At 33.6% G+C, this 25,469-nt stretch overlaps 2 protein-coding genes across 7 annotated transcripts in view; both read left to right on the plus strand.

Annotated features, from left to right (window-relative positions):
* LOC117204242 overlaps window positions 1-25,469 on the plus strand; it is a 118,557-nt gene that overhangs the window by 682 nt on the left and 92,406 nt on the right. The window lies entirely within an intron of this gene.
* On the plus strand, window positions 1,422-15,694 carry LOC117204244. The gene is made up of 5 exons (XM_033441453.1): window positions 1,422-1,841; window positions 2,854-3,006; window positions 3,755-3,932; window positions 4,260-4,397; window positions 15,469-15,694. The coding sequence occupies exons 1-5, from the start codon at window positions 1,610-1,612 to the stop codon at window positions 15,626-15,628; spliced, it is 861 nt and encodes a 286-aa protein (XP_033297344.1). The 5' UTR covers window positions 1,422-1,609; the 3' UTR covers window positions 15,629-15,694.

Raw genomic sequence — 25,469 nt, forward strand, 5'->3', positions numbered from 1 at the left:
TGTACTCCAAATTGTTAATTTCTTTCGATAACCTGTAAGCATTTGTGTTTCATTTTTCATACATAATATTCAGTACTGAAAAATTCATTTACCGTAAACGTTTTGGAAATGAATGCGTTTGATACAATTCGATTATACTCTGTTCCCGATATAGATAATAGTGATAGTTATTTCTTGGCAATGTCGTATAGGCTCGTTTGATACAAACTGTCATAATCACGTGAAATTTAGGCGGAACAGTGCATAATAAGATATCACCCGTGTATAATATACGTAACTCGATGTACCACGACTTCTTTTTTTTTTGGTTAGTTTCGTTTGAAAGTACATACATCAAATAGTGTCTTGTAACGTAGCAATTCACCGATTGCTATTTAAATGTTGAAGTTGTAATAAGAGCGAAGGAAAACAACGAAGGTGATGTCAACGAAAAAGTGACGGTCGATAAAAACCGACGGGTAATGTCAAATCGCACGATGTGAAAATTGACAAGTAACAAGGTCTACGCCTAGTTTCCGTGTACCTCTTCGTGGATTTTTTGACTTTCACTATGAGTGATGGGCCTTCATCGGAAAACGTGGCGGAAAATAACGCCTCCATGGCGAACAACGGGGGGGAATTACACTCGCAGGGTTCCATTGACAAACGTGTTAAAGATATGAGTCTGTCTATCGTGAGTAACATAACCAAGAAGGTGAGTGAGACCTTAAACTTGGACGCTTGACACTCGGAAAATTCTGTTTACTTTTAATAAATTTGATATTCTTATAAATGAATAATTCTCCTGTTTGCGAATGTAATTTCATCTTGTTTGCATTAGTCGTAATCTTTTATGAATTTGTTATAATATCGTTTGTAGTTCGGTTACTTAAGTATAAAGCGGTGCTATTATTTACCTTTAAGAAAATTCCCAGTTTATATATGTTTTACTTTTGTATTATTTTATTTTATTATAGATGTACGATATCTTTAAATTATTTTATTAATTATACATATGTGTATGTGATTTTCTTAATTTGCTGCTTTATATTTGTTATATTGCATTGTGAGTGTTTTTAAAAAGAAATGTAATGTAATTGGTGTGTAATAATTTATTTACAAATTTGAATGCCGTTTAGATTAACTAGCAAAGAAAGTATTATTTATTGAAGTTATTAGTCTTATTTATTTTTATCATTAAATAATTCAAGTAGTATCTAACGCCACATCGAAAAATGTATTTAATAATTTTATTTCAATATTAACGTTATTACTTGGTTAGATTTATGAAATCTCTATAAAATGATTTTTATATTTATTAATATTTAACTAAAAATGCGTAAAGTACCATTTTATTTAAAAATCGAAAAAGGAAATATGTAAGATTCTATTAGAAAGAAAAATATCCATATAAGTTATATTAATATACGTAGCAGCAAATGTAGAAATATCATCCGTATCCAAATGTTAAATCAGTAATCACTAATATTCGTATAACAAAAAAATTGCGAACGAACTGTTCTGTAGCATGCACTTGTTAATTTGGTTTAATTTAATTTCTCGTTCCGGCCTTTATAAGTTTCGGGTAAAGAAAATGTTTTTGAGCATTTATATTTATTTAACAATTTGAATGTCTCACGTGCCGCGATATTTCGTCTTGCTTTTCAACGAAACCTCGTTTAGCGATCATAACGAACAGATCAGATTGAAGCTACCGAATGCCGCTTCCTACCTGAAACGTTTGATGAGATTGAAGAATGGAGGAAAACTCGAATCCGAGAGGGAAATGATCGATGGCGCTTCTGAAGTATCTGAAATCACGGAAAGTATGTTAACTCACGTGATGCTAGAAGTCTCGAGTGGTAAATTATTATTATACTTGGTCGTTAACCTAAGCATATTCCATAAAAGAATTTATCTTCCATGGACGACAAAGCTTTCGTTTCTCTTCTTCGTAAAGCATTTAATCTTTAGTTTAAACTAACAATCAAATAGAAAATTTCATTATCGTTCAGTTATGATAAGTTAAATGTTGTTTTCTTGCAGGCGGCTTGTTTTTATATTTCTTAAAATATAAAACTTATATTTTCTTTTCTAGACTTCAATATCCTTTGCATAGAACCTATGTTTACATAAGTAGGTAGAAAGTTTTAGTTAAACTCTTTCTTCTTATGCGTGTGAAGACAACGAAGATTTTGTGGCAAATGTCCTCAACTAGTTTCTTTATTTTTATTTTTACAATCATTTAAACGCCATATGAAAATTGCATAGGATCTTATCTTGGATATCTATCTTCAGGCAAATTGAAACGTTTTCAGATTATCATTAGGAGTTGCTTTATTTGTTATCGTTATAGATATGTCAGGAACTTTCCCCCATAAGAAATATTGTATTCGTCATACAAATAGGTACTGCATTACAGTATCAAAAATACATTAAAGGCGATACTGTCACAATTTTTTCAATTTTTACCATAAAATAATTCATTCGGAATAACTCGCGTTAATTTATAGGGAATAGCCAGCGTACATTTTTAATAAACACGATTTAACAATATCAAAATAATACGTGTATAGTAACAAACTAATACTATTGAAATTAATCACTAAATAGTGTGCGTTAATAAAGCAACGACTATTATTCAATTTCTCTTTCTCCACATCCCATAGTCATTCAATTTATTAATGATAATTGTGTGTTCCAAATATAAGCATGTACTTTCACGATCTTTGCTGCTCAGTGTCATTTCAATATTGAAAATTTCTATCTGGCAGTTCATTTATTTGAAAATCTACCGATATAAAATCAAATATTGATAGTTGTCGTGTTTTATATCTGTCTGTATAAAACCGTTGACGAGCTGCAATTTGTTAGTGTCGATCAATGAACAGGATATACCGGCAGACAGGGATTCGGTCGACTGGCCGGAGAATCATGTGGTCGAAACAAGGTGGTACGAAACTCCCAGTGACCCTTCGAATCCTGAAGGACCTTCCACTTCCACCGTGCACACGGACGACAATACAAGTATTTTCAATCGTTGATTACGATGGTAGAGTAGGGTTTGACCCTCTCATGCGGGCTTATTGATTCTCCTATAGTGATTTTTGTGTTTAATGATTCATACATTAGCTCCCTTATGCCTTTTATTTCTTTATTTATTCTTTTGTTATTCCACTTTTATTAGATTTCTACGAAAATATATTGTAGATGTTTTCTATATTCGAGAAGAAAGTAACCATAATGAATTTATTGAAAGATTGTCGATGTATTGATTTATTTTTAATGAAACGTTTTCGCAAGAATTCATCGTCAAATTACATTGTTTGATATTTATTCTGTATATCGTATAACACGTAGATACTATAGAATTTATTGGATAAAGTTCGGTTGCATTCATAAAATCACAAAATATACTGAATGGGCTGTCCCACAAATGCGACTATATAAAATATATAAAATTATAACACACATTTTTACATACAGTGCACGTAAATACAATTTTAATTGCGTTTCGCGTTTATTCAACAAATTCATTTTTTAAGTAAAACAGAAATTAACACGGCATATACATATATGTTTTCTTTTTTCAATATTCGTTTGTCTCATAATTTTTTTACGTTTCTTAAATGAATTTCTACCGGTAAGAACGATTCTCCCATGTTTCCTTCTTTTCTCATTCTCTTTCCATCACGGCTTATGCGACTCGGAAATCGAGTACGATATAAAGTTCATCGATTCGTGCGTCATGAAATCTAGTCGGGCTTCCTTGCAGGCGAATACCCGGCGACCGCTACAGTAGTACAAACTCAACCTGTTCAAACGATTTCAAATTCTGTGACCACCACCGAAGCGATGACTACAAATGGAATTTTTGTGAGTGTACTGAACCGCGACGCTGCCGCGGCGAGGAACATTATGCAGTTTAGGGAAGCCTTGTCTTCGCAGATCGGGTAAATTCGATAATTATTAATCAACGATAAAGCTGCGACCAAACTTTAATATCCTATATGTTTTTCACAAAACCGTTCGAAAAAGAATAGTGTTTCTATTAACAATAATTAGTTAGAGAAATGTTCCCTCCCACAGACTGAGTTCAATTCTCGAACAGTTCAATTTGACTACAAAGGGTTTTGAACAGTGTATTTATGTTTCGTTTTTTATTTCAAAGAAAAGTAGTTCACGTTTTCGAATATTCTCCGAATTGCCATAAAGTTTGAGATGCCAGTGAACCGTGTAAACATCGCATTCAGAAGGACTACAATATTTGTATTCTTTAGATCGCAAGCGGAAAGGCTTAGAGACCAAGAGACTCGAAGCGTTCCGTTGGTCTATATTCAAAGTGAAGATCGTCACGAGCTTTATCTGCAGAGCACCGTAAACGGTGAAAGTGGATTTAGTGGATCGAGTACGATCGGGTAAGCGTTTTGTGAACACGAAAATTACAGTGTGATTTAAATGATAGTCCGAGTTCGATCGATTATTTAATCCGCGTCGTGAGGTTCCGAACGCGAGCTTCCTTCGTTTCTTGAACCATATGCCATTAGCATTTCTGTCCTCGACACAAAATAATACCAACGTTTAATCGTTTTTCATTATAAACAGATATTATAATCTACGAACAATAAAGACACAGTTCGTGTAATTAAATTAGCCGGAAACATGTTATCTTATCAGTGTCTTAATTGTTTTAGCCAGAAATTGTAATAAGAATTACATATAATTATACAGTTGCAAACATTTTTATCCGGAATGCTAATTTATACACTATCATTTCTCTTTGTTATCTGTTGCAAGCAATTTGCAAAATGCTAGATTTGTTCTTTTATAGATTTCACATTTGTATCTGTACTATTGAATAATGGTTTATTGTATACAAGCAATTGTGTGTTTAAGAGGATAATAATTACAAAGACGAAGCTATTTCGGAGGCAGTTAGTAGGATCAGAAATTGTTATTTTTATCTACTTTTCTCTTAAAATTTCTGAGAAATTTTATTTTCCTTTGAAATATAATTACAGGTAAATTTTGTCGAAGTTAACGTTCCAACATCTCGGTACTCTGAAACTGCACGCGAAACGCATTAATTAGTCGCGGGTGCCGTTTCGAGGTTGTGTTGTAACTCGGTGACTCGTGTCGCGTTGCTTAACGTCGAATGGCCTCACGAATTTCCGATGCGCTCGAGACTACTTACTTGATAGCGTGAGAGCGCGTTATAATCGAATCGTGGTGTGTTGAAAATTAAGTGAATTATTTAGCTATTACTTCATTATATCCATATATGTGTGTATGTGTGCGCATGTAGCATTATTTATTGACTATAGATATACAGGGTGGTTGGTAACTGGTGATACAAGCGGCAAGGGGGTGATTCTATGCGAAAAAAAAGTCGAAAATGTAGAATAAAAATTTTTCGTTTGATGCTTTGTTTTCGAGAAAATCGACTTTGAATTTTCGCTCGGTACGCGTGCGGTACGTTATAACGGATCTCACTGTAGATCGTTGTCTCGATGGAAAAATTAAAAAAGAAATTAAAAAAAAATTTTTATTCTATATTTTCGACTTCTTTTTTCGCGTAGAATCACCCCCTTTCCGCTTGTACCACTAGTTACCAACCACCCTGTATATGTCGATACAACAAATTCCATGTGTTTGAATGTTGGTGTATAATATACGCAGCTAATATGTAGCTAAGAAGCATAATGGTGTAGGTCAGTTCACTGCCTAGTTTCCATAAAATAGCGTTCTACGTTTATTATCACAAAACGTTGATTATATTTCTTCAAGTCATAAAGATGTATGGTAGCAGAGAATAATTTAATTGGTCATAAAACCAACGATAAATTTTGAAGTTAAAATACGTAACTGTATTCAGGTTCTCAAATTCTTGACTCGCGTTATTATGATTCTCAATCTACCATGAGTTCTATATAGCGACTGGTTCGATACTGAGGCAACAAGCAATGAATAGGGTGACTCCGAAATCGTGGTGCATACGTGCAACACGTGAAAACGAATCGAGTATTTTTCATATAAATGTATTTTTATTTAATTCCACATAAACATACAATAACATTTCAAGCCCCGAATCACTTTATCTAGCTATCATTAATTATCGCTGATCATCAACAGCACATCTGGTCTGCGAAACGCGCGCGTCCCTTTAAAATTGATCCGCGCTCGTTACTCGATCTAATATTTGCGGTGAAACACGTTGCACGCGCAGTATTTTCTTGTTTTGTTTTGGTTTTCGCGTGCGCATGTTTCGTAGCGCACTCGCAAGCCGCAGGGCACGTCGAAGCGCAAGGATATCGAGTGTATAACTGCGCGGAGTGGCATGACTATCGAGTGGAAGATTGTGGCGCATCGTGCGGCTCTCCTCGGTAAACCTATTCGCGTGCTAACCGCGCTAAAAAATTGGTAACGGTATCGTTATTGTGGTCGGTTTGCATTCGTTGAATGTTGCCGATACTCTCGGTAGAACGCCGCATCGTCGGGAACAGTTTCAACCGGTAGATCGTCTTTACTCTTATTAACCGAGCCGAACGACACAGACGAGTGAACTTTAAGAGGCGATTGTTGGTCTGTGACGCGAATTTTTTTCCTTCGAAATTGGTTAGCGGTGTATTTGGGATTAGAAAATAAAAGTTCGTAGAAAGAAATTGTGCAAATGAAAGTTGATGTGTAGTGAAAATTACTTCCTTAATTTTTCACTGATTTTTGAACGCTGGGACAGCCAGTCGCTGGCGTGTACCTATAGTGGCTCACGAAAGTATTCGAACATCTATAGAAGGCTTTTGCGAATATATTACGTGTTTTATACGAAACATTTTGAAATTCGATTAGCGCTGTAACGAGACTCGATAATCATGATTGTATCGGTACAGTTGGAGAAAAATCTAAGAATGTACATAGAAACTACGAGATATTTAGTGCAAGTATCGCATAGATCGCAAAAAATGCTGCTTAAACACTATTGTATTAATAGACCGTAATATTCAGTAGAAGCATTTTTAACATTTAATATATTCTTATGATATCTATTCTTGCTGTATCCTAATTTTTTATCGAACATATGTTCACAGTAAATATTCTGTAATTTCTATATTTAATTTCCAATTGATTTCAAGTGTTGCCAATATTTTCGTCACAGTACTACTGAAATTTCAAGATGTTTTATACAACACACAATAGGAACACAATATTCCACAAACTTCTACATGCATTTTCAGTAATAAATAAAGACTGCCACTTTGTGCTTGATTCTGGTCGTTTATCTTTATTGCTTCATTGTATTTTAACGACGTTGATATACGTGATACATTCCTTCTTTTAAGTAATAATTCAGGCTAGAAATAATTTATATCTATATGCATTGAATCAACAAAAGAATAAGCTTATATTTTGTGTTCTTAAAAGACCCATTATCCTACATTTTCTGGTATTTTCTCGATTTTCTTCAAATAACAATGCACGGTTCCGTAAACCAGATTAACCCTATTCGAGGTGCAATTCATTGTTAGTTCCAGTTATGCTTTCGTAGGTCCGATTAACATAATGTCATCAAATTCTGCGAACTACTCGGATCATTCTAACGGTGGCACACTTGCTATTCTCTTAAATTTTTAGGTCTGTCGTTCTAAAAAAAAAAAGGGGGGGGGGAGAAAAAAGGAACAGTTTACAATGCGTATGCTATTTACTCTGCTTTCGATCTCTATATTTCTTATCTAATCTTCACATAATTTAAAAGTAGAGCAGTTAAACGTGTAGCGTTTTGCACAAGTTCTAGCGCGTATTGCAGTAAGAATATGTATTTTTTCAATAACTGAAGACTAATATAATTTGTACGTATTTCTTTAACCGAGCCACTATCGGATCGGTTTAAACGGAAAAGATAATAAGGGAACAGAATTAATTTTTTTTGCAAAAGTTATTTCTAATTTTGAATATGGAGAAAAAATACATAGATTAAACTGTACTGTGGTAGAATGTCAATTATAATATACAGAAAAGACTGTGTTAGAGGATCAGCAGTTTATTCAAGAGATTTAGCATACTATCAGGTATTAATCATAAATACCGGTTAAGTACTAATTGTACATGTTACATGTCCATTTCGCGTTTAATTAAAACTGTACATTTCTAGTTATTTTGATCAGTCTGTACAATCTATAAGGGACAAATTGTCCAGACGTTTCTAGTTGAGGATAGAATAAAAGTAGGAGAAGTCAAAAGCACGTCTGGCGTATGAAAGGCAATGGAAAGGAAATCTGAGATCCTTGCACGAAGTGAAATGATTTGTCGAGGTGATTTCACGAAGGAAACATTGCATCTATTCTACCATCGTTACGCCGCGGCATGGAGCCGAGCCAATCGATTTTCATGTAGCGTACCATTTCTCCTTTGGTTTCCTGATTTACAATTTGACTGATCGAATCAACCGTGTAACGCGTAATGAAAATATGAAATTACAATTAATCTACTTCCGAATGCAATAAGGAAGGAATTACAGGATCATTAGAAACTTGACATCCTGGATAGAGCATCGTTCGTTTCATACATTCGCTATTATTCGCTATGTGACAAAATCTCAACTATGTATCGTGTTTTATTTCTTCTATTTCTCTACTGCAGGACTGCTTCTTATATCGCAACACCTGTATGACATTCATATTTTTACAACCAACCACGTCAGTTATATATATGTATAATTGTCTATCTTGCAATTTCAAATTAAATAAATTAAACTAAAATTAAATTACTATCAAAGTATCGAATAATAAGTATCGCGGATAAGTTTTTAAATACTTTCATGAGCATTTTCACACGTACGTGTATGCACGTGAAGTAACGAAATACAATATAAAATGAAAGGTACAAAATCTTCTCCTGTACTTAATGACAATCTCTATTTAATAACGAACTTTGTCCATTGTTATTGTACGAATCGATACCCGTTTCTGTTTCCATACAATGCATCTTTTATTCGAATCGTACAGATCATTGGGTCGAATTCTTTCTTCTCACCGGTCGAAGGAGCAATTAACGGAGAGAATGATTCACGATGTATGTACGTGAACTCGTTTCCTCGTGTTTTCGATTTTGCAACACGCGAACCGATCGGCAGTATGGACGAATTCAGTTTCTATCGAAACGTATTGGCTTTATTATATTCAGACAGTGAAGTGTAACTGAACGAGTTTTGCTCGTAACGCGAGGTGCCGGACTTTCACGAGTATGCGTTTTGCTCACTGGATCGTACGGAGATCCTATTTGATTACAGGCTGCGTTCGACCGAGCCGTGGTTACGTCTGATCGTGACTCATTCGTTTCGTACGCTTGTGTACACCAAGTACATTTGTATCTATCGGTCACCTCATTTGAGAAAGTCGTGTGGGGTAATGCACATTGAAATATTAATTTCATCTGTTATTTATAGAGTTCTTTGTCTCTGGCCACGGAGAAGAACGTGTATTGTGCGTTTCGTGAAACATTGTATGTGCACGAATGAGGGACAAAATAAGAAAAATAGAAAAATAAGCGAAGAATATCAGCTTTGCTTTATTTTGTGTTATCTAGGATTCTACGATTTAATTTGTCAACACGTTGAATGCGCAAGTCGAGCAAAGCTTATCGAAAGTGAGGCTGAATAAATCGAAGAAAATTAAATATGTAATAGGAACAGCTGTCGAAATCGTATGACGTATAATTGATTTTATAATGTACACGTGCGAAGATAAAGTAATCAGACAGATAACGTAGTGAGGCTAAACCGACCATTAAAATTAGGTCTATGCTACAATTACTAGTCGCGCGTAAATCTGTAATTTTCGTGTTATCGTTGCTAAGAGGATTATTGATAATACTATCGTACAAAGTATTATGCAAAACTGGTTATACAACGGGTAAATGATATTTCTCTCTCGAAGAAAGTCGAGAACTCAGTATAAATTGTATATTTTGCAAAAAAATCATTCGAACTCCTCAAACTGTTCCACCGCAGATCTACGAACATTCTGATATAAAATAACATAATATTATGATATACAATAATTCTTACAAAATATTACGCGTTATTTATTTCGGTTATCCCCGCAGTTTTGGTGTCAAATAACCCCGAATAACAAAGTATCAAAGCTATCACGCTTCGCCAGTGATAGACGTATCTGTATATGAAAAATGTCGTATAAGGGCAACAAATGACAAAACGCTGACATTCTCCGGGCACCAGTCTCCCGATAAAGAACCTCACTTTCTCCGCGTAGGTACTGATTATGCAAGCAGAAATTCGAGCAACGGAGAAATTTCTCTCGTTTAAAACTGCGTGCTTGCGGTTACATGAGCCGAGTTCGCTTCTCCTTCCGACCACCTACTTCTCGTTACAGATTCTTCGACTCTAATGAAGGGGTAAATCGTGCTTTGCCGTTGGAATAACTTTGGCGATTTGTCAGGGAGGCAGGTGCATCCTGGCACGGAATATGGATTCGTTGGTCGGTCGATTGTGTGGTACGGTTATAGAGAACCAGGGTAGCTATATAGTCGTGTACGGGCGACTGTGGCGTGCCGATAAGCTTTGCAAAATTTTCGATTACGGAAGAACGAACGGCTAACCGCTGTCTCGTGATCCTGGCTCGCGTATTTTAGTTAAGAATTTCGCCGACTGCAACCAATGCGGAACTCGCGACCAGGGGTTCTGCGCCGAATCGTGATGGCAAGTATCTGGATGGAACTGTGGTTATAGCGAGATGATGAATTGGCAAGATACGCTGATGGTCTAGGAAGTCATTAAGCAGCAGGTTAACGCGTTCATTGGCGATCTGGTTTTCATTAATGTCTGTGTTATTAGGTTGTAACACGTGAAAATGTAACCGATGTTGGAAACAGTTGATCGATGATTACCAGATTTTACATGACTTAGAAAATAGTGTTATTTCAATGTTCTGTTCCGTACTATCCGCCTGCTTTTAAAATCTTCGTGGCTGTTCGTTGTAGTTGTTTAATGTTGGTTTAGGCGAGCGGAAGATATGGGTGACTTTAATGAAATTTAGAATAATTATTCCGTGTGAATTTAAACTGTATCACGATGCGTGTGTGCAGTGAAAATATGTGGAGAAATGCTTTGGTTTTTGTGAAAGGTTCTATTCGCGAAAGAATCATTTAATGGGTTTTTCAAAAATTTAAATAGATTTATAAAACAAAAAGTAGGACATTTGAAAAAGTTAAAAAGGACCGGTAATTGTAAGGTGATTTGTGAAAAGTTTTTATTGTTTCTTTTTATATCTAAAGAAAACAATAGCAGCAGCATCAGATTGCCAGGAAATGGGAAACATATATCAAGAAAACAAGCTTAATCGATTAATAGTTACGTTTTTATACTTCTGTGTGCCAACGTTATAAATCACAGAAAATTAATTCAATTACAATATGGAGTTCTATTAAATTCACCATATTTGTAACACCGACTCAGATTCAAGACGTATACAGTGAACGTGTTACAAGACTGTGTTACTATCAACGAAGTTGAAGTTTATCAACGTGAAATGTTTGTCATTTAGTGTTATTGAATTAATTATTGGCCATAAACCCTTGAGGCGATGAATCTGACTTTTTAAGATGAGATCGCTAAAGATTAACAGATGTAGTTAGACGAATTGGTATACGAAATTAACATTCTCGAGTTGCGTGATTCGTTGCTTCGCTACTAGAATTTTCTCGTCGCATTATCACGTACGGTGTGTCTTACAAACTTTAATCGCGTGTTTCGTAGTACGCCATGAAGCGTACACGTGTGTTTGATTTATGATCAATCGTTAACTGAGAATAAAGGAGCATTTTATTCCTAATTATGTCAAGTTTACGTAAGCTTCGAGAAATGGCTAATTATCAGCGCATTGATGTTGCATTTACTGCAGAAAATTTTAGTCTATATTTATAGCTTGTATGTATAGATTAAAATTCTTGTTTATTGTAGACTTATAATTATATTTATGATCCGGTATAAATTAGCGTATTGTATTGCATAGAAGTATTTATTATTCAATTTATCGGATAATTAAAAAATTTATTCTTCATCAAGTGGATATTCTTCAGTCGATTAAGGGAGTGATGCAGTAATTTAATGCTACTATAATTTATACGTTGCAAATTGATAGGGGCTATATGTTACCACGATGAGTTATGTTCATTTTTTTTTTTAGAAATCAAGGTATATTATGTTAGCGTTGTCTATGGGAGACACTGCTGTGTAATTTTATATTACGTATGTATATGTAATAGATGTGAGGATCGTTCGCTAATAACGAAGTGTAGCGTGCAATTCTTTTATTCATTCATTGATTAAATACATCTCATATTTTATACGAAGACGCGTATAAATATATGTTAATATATTTTCCAATCTCGGGAGAGGTCATCAGCAAAACGGTTGATTCACCCTTTCATCATTTATTTAGGATATTTTTATCTGTTTCATGATAAACGAGTAATTCGTACAAATATTTCGACATTTAGAAATATCTAAGAACGGCTTACAAATGGAATAAAACTTATTCGCAATTCTATGATTAGTTTCCGAGACGAAAGTAACATTCTACTTTAGAATTCTAAATATGTAGCCATACGGTCATCGTGGAAACGAGGAGGTTAATCTCATGCATTCTCGGAAGTTCTAGGTACGATTAGCTAGAAATTCCAGCATTCTTTTGCAGCGGAGATTTTTGAAATTCAAAAGTTACATTTCGAAAAGAGAAAAACTCTAAATGTCTATGAATTTTTATTTATACGGTAACTTTCTTGGCTTCTTCCATTTCATAGCGGTAAAAATAAAATTAAATGAGAATTCGCATACGACATAGCGGCATCAGCGGAATACGAAGGTTTAACAATTTATACCTTCGATACCAATCAAATACATAATTCGTTATTCCAATATATTACCTTGTTTTTTAATCACTGCGTTACATACTACGTACATATTTCAATTAGGTCAATAGAACGTTGCTAAGTAAGCAAGTACGCGGTCATTGAAAAATTCGATTCTAGGTTACTAAGAACAGAAATTTCCTTTAATTAATTTACATCGTTGAATTCTATCAAATTCACGTCGTACTTACGAAAAAGGAATATCCAGAATCTTTTTGGTTCCTATTATTCTGTTCATCTAAATTTCATAATTCTATGAAATCGTAGAAATTCGAGTATTTCACACCGTGAGTCGCGAGTTGATTGCAGATGTGTCGCGTTAAATGTTAAAATACGAGGGTAGTTTACACGTTCGTCAGGAATTCGATTCTCATCGGATAACATGAGAATTACTATGCTACTTTTCTCTTATATCGAAGTATATCGAACTATATCAATTTAGTACCGCTTCTTAATCAACCCTCGAAAGTAATTACACTTCGTACGATTTTTTAGCGAGTTGCAAAAAATTATCTTTCTCGAAAATATGACTCTCGATTCATAAAACTTTGAGAATGCGGTCTGCCTCGAGTCGATACATAATTGTACGAATCGTATAAGGTGTGAACGCTATTCTTAGTCACGTTCACGTTCACTTTTTTGACACGTCTTTTTTTCGGGCTTATTAAACAGCTTCTATTCCGATTTTCTTAATATGTACGTGCTATAAGGTGGTGTAGGTGAGCACACGATACGTCGATGATTAGGTGGGTGGGCGTGCGTGCATGCGCATCGAGGGGGTTTTTAGTGAGAACCCACGTTGTTCGTTCGTTTCGTAGTTCGTAGGCGTTCATCCGACTCTGTTTTCCGTGGTGTGCGAAGATGTTCGTATGTGACGGGCGTCACGCACGGTTTTACTTATCGCTTTGGAAAGTAAAAGTGCTCGTCCTACGGGTCTTCCACGTATCCGCACGCAACGCACCGCGTCGTAAAGTCCAGACAAAACCACGACGAACGTCTTTCCTTCCGGCCAGTCTGTTCAATCGTCGTCCACGAACGCTAATCTCGCTTATGGAAATGCCCACGCTATCGTATTACGCGATGACGAACGTTTCTCGCTGTGGAATATCGTCGTCGTAATTAATTCGTTGGTAAATCCCACGTTTCAGGCGCTTTGCGTTGGAAGATCCTTTTCTTAGCTTTCAGAGATTTCCTATTTGGTTTATAGATGCTGGCCACAGATGCTGCAGAGTTAAGTAGGATAAAACCAGCGTTTCTGAGTAATTTAACGGAATTACTGATTTAAGAAGCCTGCAAGACGTGGCGTGTATAGAAACCATTAAAATATAACAGTCTAATGCTTCTTATGAAAATATATTTTTACGAGAAATAGCTTATAATAAAGTTTAGAATAAAATGGGTTTATACAAAGTTTATGATGAAAACGAATAGAAAATGTTTAAATTTGCGTAGTTTTCAAAATCGGTAATTTCAATGAGAAATGTAATTTTGTATCTTCTTGCCGAGATACTTTGTGAATAATTTTATTTGACAAAGTTCTATAATACACGAAAGCTGAGAAATTTTTAAAGAATGACAGAGCTGCAAGGATGGACAATTTAATTACGCTGGAACATGTAATTTTGAAAGTTAAAAGTAGGAACAATAAATATTAAATTATTTCTAATAATTAAATAAATATCGGTTATTGATTTTTCTTTATTTTTGAATTTATCGATTTCTCAATCAAAGCGTAAAACAGTAATGAAATAATGTGAGCGCAAATTTTCTAATATTTATGGCAATATGAGCGACAAATAAACCGTAAAACATGCTTTATTGTTAGATATGCATGTACGATAAAACCGATACAGGAAGAGATACATAGACACCTATGCGTAACCTCCCTATATCCTCCATTGCAGCCATGCGAAATTTATTGTACGATTTATAAGGTTAACTATAAATTTCGCGTATGCGATAGCTTCGGGACATTTCTGCTTTCCGTTCCATTGAAATTCTTGGAGGATACAGCTTCACGTTTCTCCCATTATTCATTAAACGGGACATTTCTCAGCTGAGAAATTCAAATTGGCGAACATTCAAGTTTTCAACGTGTATTCGTAATTAATCATTCTATACATTGAACAGTTCATATCGATCTCCTCATAAAATGAAATACGATTATAATATCTGTTTATCTATTGGTTCGTGACACAGGTCAAACTTGTACACTATGCTATAAAAATTGGAGTTGTAGCTAAAATTGCAAAAGTTAAGCAGGAAGGCAAACGAGTAAAAATAAACATCAGTGAAAATTTTTTCAGTAAACGAACCGGATTTGTCCTGAAAATTTTTTCAGTAAACGAACTGGATTTATATTATAGAATTTCTTAACGAGTTAAATATGTACTTCTATGTTCTTCTATATTTTTTTATATTTTTATTAAAAGGAATTCTAAGGGATTTTTATTAAAAGGAATTAAAATCTTTGGAAAATTTTTGAAATCTATCGTCTGAATAGAGTTTCTTCTTTCTTTTTTTATACTCGACGAGCAATAGTAATAATACATTTTTATCGAATCTTAGGAGTGAAATTAGTAGCATGTCGGGAAACGATCATCTGGAAGTACGTAATCAAAGAATAGGACAGGACGTAACGCCGCAGTTTTTCAGCGGCATGTTAAGTGTAGACAGGGTAATACGCAAGCCAATTTGCCGCAACGATGATGAACCAACTATATACTGATTTTTGCTGTTGAAACCGTAATTCTCAATATGATAGACTTAATAAAGAAACGATCTTCTTTTTTTTTAGTAAACGTGTTTTTATTATCTAATATATTTCTTAAAATTTCCTTCTTTTATTAATGATCTGTGTTATGTATATCACATTCCTACAATATCCTGATAACACGCAATGTATTAAAAAAAAATTATAGATTTTTGATATTGCTGGTTATCGAAATAACATATTTTCTATTATTCCTTATATAATTGCAGGCAATATTTCAGCAAACGAACGTAAATATTTGAACGATTAATTTCCGAATATATATGTCGGAGATGAAAGGACATCGAGGCTTCCCTTTTGGAATGCTGGGAAAAACTCCAATAGCCTAGTCCAGACTTTTACTATAGCTACACTTAAGTAATAAAACTAAGAAATTTTAATGTTCTAAGTTTTAATGTTCTAATCCGATTTTATGACGATGGGCTTGGGCTTGAAGTAACATAACGAGTCACTGAACGTAGCCACGGTCACGGAAGGGACGTGTACCTGACAGAGGTATGGAATGATTATATAGCTCTCCTTAAAAAACAAAGGGAGGTAGGGAGAAGAATATATAAGGGCAGTTCCACTTGGACTGCAGGTCAGTTCATGCAGATAAGTTTTACTTGTACGTGGAGTCATACGTGTATCACATCGCATTCGTCATCCCGTGGACCGTGGATTCGTTATCGAATCTGAATTCGTTGTCATCAACATCTCGACCATCCGATCGCCGCTATTACTTATAGCTACTACTCTTGTAGTGACCACATTTGTACCAATAAATATCAGCTAAAACCGCGATGGTAAATTTGAGCGAAGGTTCATCAAACGCCCAAAATTCCAACCTTAACCCGACATATAAATGTTCCACGGGATCAAATTATAGTTCTGAATATTGTAGCCGATAGAAAAATATCATTAGAAAGATTAAACGGTTTTAAGATCATCTCTATATGGAACTACCTATACATTTTTTATTTTTAAAGTACGCTGTATCTGATAATAAATTGCATTATTCGATAATATTATTAGGAAGATATATCACATATCAAGAATGGCAGACAAAGTTTTATCCGAATTAAACCAGTAACATTGAACCGGTTAACCGAACCAGTATTTTTGTGTAAAGATGTAATTTTCCTGTTTAGTCTGGATGGATTTGCGCATTTTCTGCGCGAACCCTTCCTGTTTATTGTTTTTCCTGTTCTTTGCACAAGTTATTTCCGCCGCTGAGACGTAAAATCTTGCGTGTAACTCATATATGATCACAGACGTATATAAATTTTCCACGGTAATTGTGCTGCTTATAACGAACTTTTTATGAAGTTGAAAATACGTGGTGGCAAATTTCACTTAAAGGTAGTAAAATAGAAAAGATACAATTGCGTGTCTTTTCAAATAAATTAAGAGGTCAGAATAATCCCCGATAGTAATCGAATTAATAAATATTAATATAATAATCATAATAGTAAATTTTCTATACGATTTATCAATGTATTATATTTTTTGCATTTGTCAAAAAATGAAAAATAGTCAAACAGGTTCGTAAACAGTAATTTATTGCGCAGCATGTTACATATTATTGATTTCAGAGACTAATAATATATATTTAAAGCAGAGTTATGTATGTATATCGAAGTTATTGCCTCGATGTTATTTAAATAATGAACGATACAAGAGTGTTATTACGATATCGGACCATAATTTGTGACACAGGTTTGATCATTAGCTTTTTACCTTTTATGTTATATTCTACAGGAAGTCGCTGTTACACGTTAAGGTAAAGGTATCGGTGAATAATCGTAGAAAATGTACGCATATATATATGAAAATTTTAGTACAACAGATACATGTGATTAATGCTTGTACTCGTGACGTAAACTAGCTGTTAATGTTTTTATTCATCAATCTCTTTTTACAAACGTAAATGCGTCGATGTACGTTTCACTAACTCGCTTCGTCAATTGATTTCGTCTTATATAAATTGCGCAATTTTATCGACAAAAGAAGAATATTAGTTTTAACTTCTTCTAATATGTGACAGTAACGTAACATCAAACAATGAGATTATAGAAGAGTTAAAAAAAGGTTCTTCCTTAACCTAATAATTTTTTAATTTAAATAATTCTTTAAATTCTTCCCCGACGCTTATCTAAAAAGTAATATCAAACGAAGAAATTTTTGAAATATATTTTAACAGAATTTTCCAGGATTTCGTATTATGTACGCGTATTTGTTTTATTTCATAATCCTCTGTTCTGATTAGTTGATAAAATATGTGTTGCAGTGCGGCTCTAATTATTGAACGTGTCGGCAGAATAGAATTTCGCACAAAAGAATGAGTTCGATAAGAATTGTCTAGAGAACAGATTTAATGTAATCTGATACAAGTTATCAAATATTCTGCTGCCCACAATCGTATCTTTTGCGAACAATCTGAGGAATTTTACATCAAAGGAGCGAAAAAAGCACCGCGTCTTAATTTTCAGATTAAATTAAGGAACAGGCTACATTTTTTGTTTCCTGGAACGCATAATTTTGCAGCTGTTACTAATTGTACCCGTAGTTAGCGTTTATTAATTGCCACCATTTGTACGAGTTTACAATTTTAATTAATTCTCGCATGTAATTGTTAAACTTAATTGGAATTTTTTTAATTTATCACGAATATTTAGAATAAAGTTAGAGGATGTCTCATAGCTACGATCTGCTCGAATATTTATTTCGTTGTCACAATCCAGAGAGAAATTTTTGATGCATCAGTATTTCAGTATCTCGATAGATCTGTTACCCGCGAATACGTACATGAATGCATCTGTCGGACTTATCTAGTATGCATGTTTGTAATTAATTCGTAATGAATGGTATTCACGTATGAATAGTACAATCAGGAACTGAAAGAGGAAGTCACTGTGTATTCAGTAGAAGGAAAAGAGATGCGTTTCGCCGTTGCACGAATCTAGAAAAGTAACAGTATGATTTCGTACGACGTGAAACGTTAATATTATATATTTTTCTAGTCTATAATAGTCTAGAATAATGATAGATACATTTTTAAGATATAGGTACATATTCTTAATAAATGCAGCGACTTCCAAAACCGTCGCAACACTCCTTGGAATTGAACAACTTTTCTAAAATTAGACCAAACGACTTGGGTTGTTTTAAGAAGTTAATTTTAAGAAGTTAAGAAGTTTTTGCTAAGGGACGTAGAATAACAATTTTTTAAAAATGGCAATTGGTCAGAGTCGTCAAGAAGAAAGTAATTGCATTTTTCAACTTTTTTATCCGAGCATGTAATGAAAATTTAAATAACGCATCTAACATCCTCACAAAAAAACAAATCGTTTGATGTAATTTCGAAAAAGTTAATCAGTTTGAAAGGGTGTTGCAACAGCATTCTAAGTTATTGCGCAAGAGAATATGCTAGTACCGCTAAAATTTATAACTTTTGTATCGTAAAAAATTTCGTTACCAATATCGATTCAATTATGCAAGAGAATTCTGAAATGTGTAGAAATAATTGTAAATCGTGTAAAAGTTTCTACAAGTGTTCCAATATAACACTTTCGTGAGGTACTGTATTTTAAGATCTCGGAAATAAAAGAAGAAAACGCGTTTACCGTAATATTATTCTGTTATAAGAAGGAAATATTGCCATTTAAAATACCTTACTTCATTTCCTACTTCATTTTTATTGCACATCGTGGTTTTTCAGCGCAGAATTTTCCTTGCATTTTCACACGGAATTGTGTGTTCGATCTCTCCTTAAAGCGCTTGTACTACCTAGCCACTGAAATACAAGGATAAATGTAATTAGTAACGCGCTCTTAATAGCGCATTGTCTGTTTAAGAAATCGCGAGTGGGAGGCATTCATCCCGCATAAATTACGCGAACAGCAGATTTTCTAATTTATGTTAATTTCATGGTTATTCATACCATCTGAGTATTTCGAACGTTGGCCTATGTGCAAAAATTTACATACGGCAAGTTTACGTTCGCATTATTAATTTGTTTGATTCATCGAAGTGAAAAGTTGTATTGCGAGTTAAAGGTTGAAATGTTTCAATGAAATTTAATCTTAGAAAATACTTACCAATTTTTTCCAATATTTACTTTAATATAAAGAAATATTGGTTTAATGCTGAGGAATATAAACGAAGGTTATTTATGATTAAAATAGAATTTTGTATTATGATTACAGTTAGTTGCGTGAATTAATATTTTGTTATTTAATGTATGTAACTATTTCAATTTAATTTAATTCTTACGTGGGTAAACCAAATGCTGCTCTTTGTAAGTAAGTTTCAAGTTTAAATATTGAAAATTTTTGTATAAATTTCGATGTAAAGATATCAAGAGAGTGAAGAATGATTTTCACTTGAAAATAAAGAATACACCGTTGCCCACATTATGATAATATTGCCAATTAAAAAGAATATTGAATTGATCAATAAAGTATTATATTTCGTACTTGTCTTTTTACTGCACTAATGATTATGGGATTTATTCTCAGCTTCTAAAATATATCTAGTTGTCTTCGATGTTATGATTTGTGTGTAAATGTATTAGAATGAAAATGTTTTACAATACGTGGGATATTTAATTTCAATGGCTTATACAATTCGGTAGTCAATTATCGGTGAATAGAAATTACATAGGTGAGGCTTTGAAAGCCTTGCACAGTTCGTTTAATGAGATTCTTGCTAAATGAAAAAGATAATATATTAGGAGATTACTATATCAAATGCTTTAATAATTAATGATAAAACACTCGATAAAAGTATCAAAAAATAAGGTATAATAAAAGTTTACAACTTTTGGATATCGAAGTAACAGTCAATTATATGAATAAACTTTTATAGACAAGATACACAATACAATTCTTATTCGACTAATTATCATATAGGAGCAATATGAGATTAACGAGTAATTGAAGGTTAATTCGTTTTTAATGACCATATTTTTTTCGTTATTACGTCGAGCAGATTATCTTCTAGATTCATTATTCAACTTAATTTGCTTATAATTATTGAAAACAGTATATAACGTCGAAGGAAGGGGCAGCAAAAATGTAATTTTTATTAGAGAAAAATTTTAATAGGTCCAAAGACGGTTCGTAAATGTCAATTTTATTTGCAATTAAAACGTTCGTTTTATTGATATCCTTATTTTAAGATATTACATTTCGTAGTGATCTTTTGTACGGTAGTGCAATTTACAAGGATCCTTGTTTTCGAACGGTCTGTATTTGTGAAATAGGAAGAGGGCCTCAAATTAATTGAGAGATATTAAAGAATACTTAAGCTATTATTCACGAAGCTTAATTAAGTGGAAGAAATGGTTCTTCACAATGCAATAATACAATAATTAAAAGTGAACGCATATGTATAATGTGAAATTCACAGCATTGATGAAATAAAGAACATTGTGTAGCTATGAATTTATCAACTTCTATAATGTATGATATATAGTATCATTACATAGTATTATTTATTGAAATTCTTATTTAGCGATGTTTCATTAACTCGCAAAATTAAAATTAGCATTTTGCAATAGGATAGATCAAATATATTTTACAATTTTGCAAGTGTAGCATTGAACAGTATTTATATTAATATTTTATCAGAATTTCCTGTAAATGTAAATGTATGTGAAATTTTGCATATATGTATATATATAGAACATATACGTATATCACAATTGTTCGTTAACTATCGAATAATAATGTTTAGCAGACCTTTTTTAAACATGCAATTCGAATCGGACACGAGCTTTCTCTCACGTACGATCACGCGATTTCAATTAAATGACACGAATGCAAGTACACGAGATTGCCAAATAGGAATGGAATTTAACGTAACTGGTGGAAACTTTTAATTAAAAAACATTCGGATGGTTGTTGCAACGATCGCGTGGACTCAAAATTTTTTTGCTTTGCAAACAACTGGTGTAAAGTTTGTTCGAATTGGTTACGTATTCATGTGATCAGTTTATGAACTTTTCACAACCAGTATCCATACTTTCTATTGTTGCGATGTACTTGTTTGAAGGGAGTGAGCAGTCGTTACTAATAAAAAGAACAGGTATGGAGAAAATTAGCGATAATTATTACGTTAATAATAATATTATATAATAACACATAATAACAGTATATAATACATAATTATTATATTATGTATAATACATAATTATTATATTATACGTATACTACTTATATACATATATTCTATTCTACATAATATAATAATTATATATTATAAACTATGTATAATATAATATAATAATTATCGCTAATTTTCTCCATACTTGCTTCTTTTATTAATAACGAGCCTTCGCTGTTTTGCAACGCTATTAATCGGATATTAATTGCTTCCATTTTTGTAATGTCTGACACAGATGTTTGCGAGAAAAAAATGTCCTTTCGCGCGAATGCACACGAATTATGAACGCAGTGTCGGCGTTCAAAATAGCATAGCGGCGAAGCGCGACGTAAAGATAAAATGGAATCGCGTAAACCGCTACACGATCGTTTGAAGTATTAAAGCCGCGAAGGGAACGCGTTTGTTCGTATTAATGCCGAGTTATCGTCTCGTCGCGTCGGTCTGATGTCGCATTCAAACTCGGACAACGTTCACCACGGCATGACAATACCCGCCTACATTCTACTTGTGCAAAGCTGGAAAGCATCCGCAACCTTGAGTTTCTACGTTCAATTTCCAACCCTCGCCTAACAGCTTCGAATCATCGTTTATTCACGATCTCTTTAAGGACACGCGCGTCGACCTTTCAATCGAGTTTCTTTCTGTTCGCGGCTTCGCTTTGAATCGACTTGAAAAATTCACCGCCGATTTACATTTCGCACGATCGTCCTTTATCTTCTTTCTTTCTTCTTTTTATTCACGAGCATCTTTGAATCACTGTTCCTCTCGTTAATAACTATTTGGAACGCACGTGTTTCTTTCCGGATATTGTGAATTCGTGCCGGATTGGGTCTCATTCTTAGTGGAGACGTAATAGCCAGGCTAATAAGTAATTTCTGGTCTTGTCGCGGTCCTTTTTTGACCAGTTTCTTGATCAGCGAAGCGTTTCGAGGTGCTCACTTACTCTTTAGCGTTGCGCCACCTTTGCGATTCGTTGAAGTTTCTACGAAGTTTTTCGAGCAAAAATGTGTACTGTTCTTGATCGAGTATGTATCGTTTTTTTTCTTTTTTTTTTTCGTGAATGGACACAGACATGTTTTATGTTTCACAGTCGGATGGTTTGATTTATATGGGCACAGTGTCTTAGAGTTTTAATTATTCAGAGTAATTGTTGTATAAACGAGTCTAGTTGGTAGATATATCAGAGTTTGCGTTTCATTTCATTGCGATTTAATGAAGGAGAAAGGAAAGAGGAAATTACAAAAAAATACATCGGGCAGAAAAAGTTTGACGAAGTAACGTGACAGAAGAGATTAGGTTTTTATGTTTCGACGAAATTTATTATTATCATGACGTTGCTTCTCTACATTATCTACGTCTAGCACGCGAATTTTTTAAAAGAGGATTTAATGGATAAATTATGGGGAGGTATGATGATCGAGCGGTTAGCCTGTCCTTCTGACATGATAAACATGGATTTTTATTGACGATAAGCCTGGATATTTTTGAAAGTATACAAAAGATTTTGTGGTTCTAAAGAAGGAGCGTGCAATTTTGAGAGTGTAAAAGAAAATATTTTGGAGCATTACCAAGTATTCGTAAATTGGGAGGGGAAAGAATTATTCCCTCTTATTTCTGAATATTTATAGCGTATTTATAATTGGAATTATTGTTAGGGATTTTTTAAGTTGAAATACTTTTTTAAAAATACTTTTTAAGTTGAAATATACATAAGAATAAGAATTAAAAGTATTTGTAAGAATTTTATTTTATCGAATTAGCGAAAACGTGTAGAAATTCCAGTTATAGAATAATAGTTTGGTTTTGTAGTGAATCTCTTAAATTTAGTTTTGAGTAATTTAGTAATAGTTATATTTTACGTGTTTGAAGTTTCGTTCTTTCACAAAGAAATGCATACTTAAATGTGCTATGTGACAATTAATAATAATATAATAATAAAAAATCAGATATTAATAATGATAAGCCCGAGAGAATTCTACTAGTATAAAATCGGCATTAAACTCCAATTAAAAACAAATAGTGTAAAAATAATTTGTTTAAATTAAATGTAACAGTTTCTTTTTCCTGAATAAAAATGATCGTATCGTAATAAGTTGGTAGAAAATTAAATAAATATTCCTCGCAACATTTTGTTCTAATTTTGAAATAAAAAATAATGATTCGTGATATAGAATTTACCATGTACCCCAACTTATCCCGATTTTGATCAATTTTCTAATTAGTACCTAGATTTAATATTTAATTAAGAAGCATGATAATCGTAGATACCATTTATTCGACCTTTTCTCGTATTTTCCTAGGGGTATTGTTTCATAATTAATGCAAATGACTCATACGTATTTCTATTCTCTATGCCTTTCTTTAGCCCTATCTTATTACCATGAGGAGATAATGAGGACTATTTGTGAATCATCATTATTGATTGAAGGTGAGAATAAGGCTAGTTACCTTTCGAGCATTCCGATATAATTTTACCTACACGCTCTTTCCATTCACTTTACACGTAAAAGAATTTGAAATACACGAAAGTGCGGAAAGTATGAATTGATCGCGATATCTGTATTTAAAAAATCGGGGATATTAATGGTTCTTTGCAAAGTATTAGACTTAATAAAAAGTATATATCGACTTATTATTCAAGTCAACATTGAAAGAAAAACAGATATTTTTAAAACGCAATGAATTAACATTCAAGTAATGCAATGCTTTTTCAATTTTCTTTTTCAATATTCTTATAATATTGTGGCGATTTAATTCCTCCATTGATTTAAGTATTTTTTCAAACGGTTTTATCTGTTTTGCCAATTTGTTCTTCTCCCATGAATTTAATAAACTTTTTTAAATATTTCCATCCACATTGTCTATTTATCCTTTTCCTATTCAAATACTTTTTTAAAAATATTCCTATCCATATAGACTATAATTTACTTCTTCTATATTATCAATTTATGCTTCTCTCATTAATTTATATATTATTAATTAAATATACTTCCCCCACCAACTGAAATATCGTTCCAATATTTCTGTTTATATATATTCCCCGCCCACCAACCTGAATAGCTTTTAAAAATAGTTCCCTCTATCGCATTATCCATTTATCCTTTCCCTATTTATTATAAATATTCCTTTTATCCATTTTGCCTATCTATCCTTCACCCGTTACTCTAAAATCAGAAAAATTGTTCTCGGTTAACGTTTATAGTTTTACACAATGCCACCAATTTACGAACTCGAACAAAGTGACATTAAACGGAGAGAGATACGGTGTACGTTACGTTGTCGCGTCCATTGTTCACGAAGGAAATGAGTCGCTGGCATTGAAAACTGTTCACGTGTTACATCGTGGCATGGTTCACGATCAGAACATCGTTTGAAAGAATCGAACGTCTATTTTCCAAGACTTGGGACAATGCACGGACTGTACGCGTCTGTAAACGTTTAATGATTCTTTTATATCCGAGCCACAATAACCGTTTCCATACATTGTCCGCTTCCAAGTTGTAAACATAGGTTGGTGTAAGTAGTTATTTGATATCCAAGATGTTTGTTATAAAATTCCTGTAGACACCGTAGACCGCGCAAATCGACGCAGATGTTTGTACAGGTGCTTTATAGTAACCAGATTGTTGGGCAACTTAAATAGATGCGC

Source organism: Bombus bifarius, unplaced genomic scaffold (genome assembly GCF_011952205.1).
Source record: "Bombus bifarius isolate JDL3187 unplaced genomic scaffold, Bbif_JDL3187 scf7180000007977, whole genome shotgun sequence".
NCBI lineage: Eukaryota > Metazoa > Arthropoda > Insecta > Hymenoptera > Apidae > Bombus > Bombus bifarius.

Excerpts from the sequence above, each read along its gene's own strand:
- LOC117204244 (XM_033441453.1), top strand. The coding sequence starts at position 1,610 with ATGTCTCACGTGCCGCGATATTTCGTCTTGCTTTTCAACGAAACCTCG. Across the intron at positions 1,842-2,853 it reads GATGCTAGAAGTCTCGAGTG|TGTCGATCAATGAACAGGAT; the intron begins GTAAATTATTAT and ends GCAATTTGTTAG. Across the intron at positions 4,398-15,468 it reads AGTGGATCGAGTACGATCGG|GAGTGAAATTAGTAGCATGT; the intron begins GTAAGCGTTTTG and ends ATCGAATCTTAG.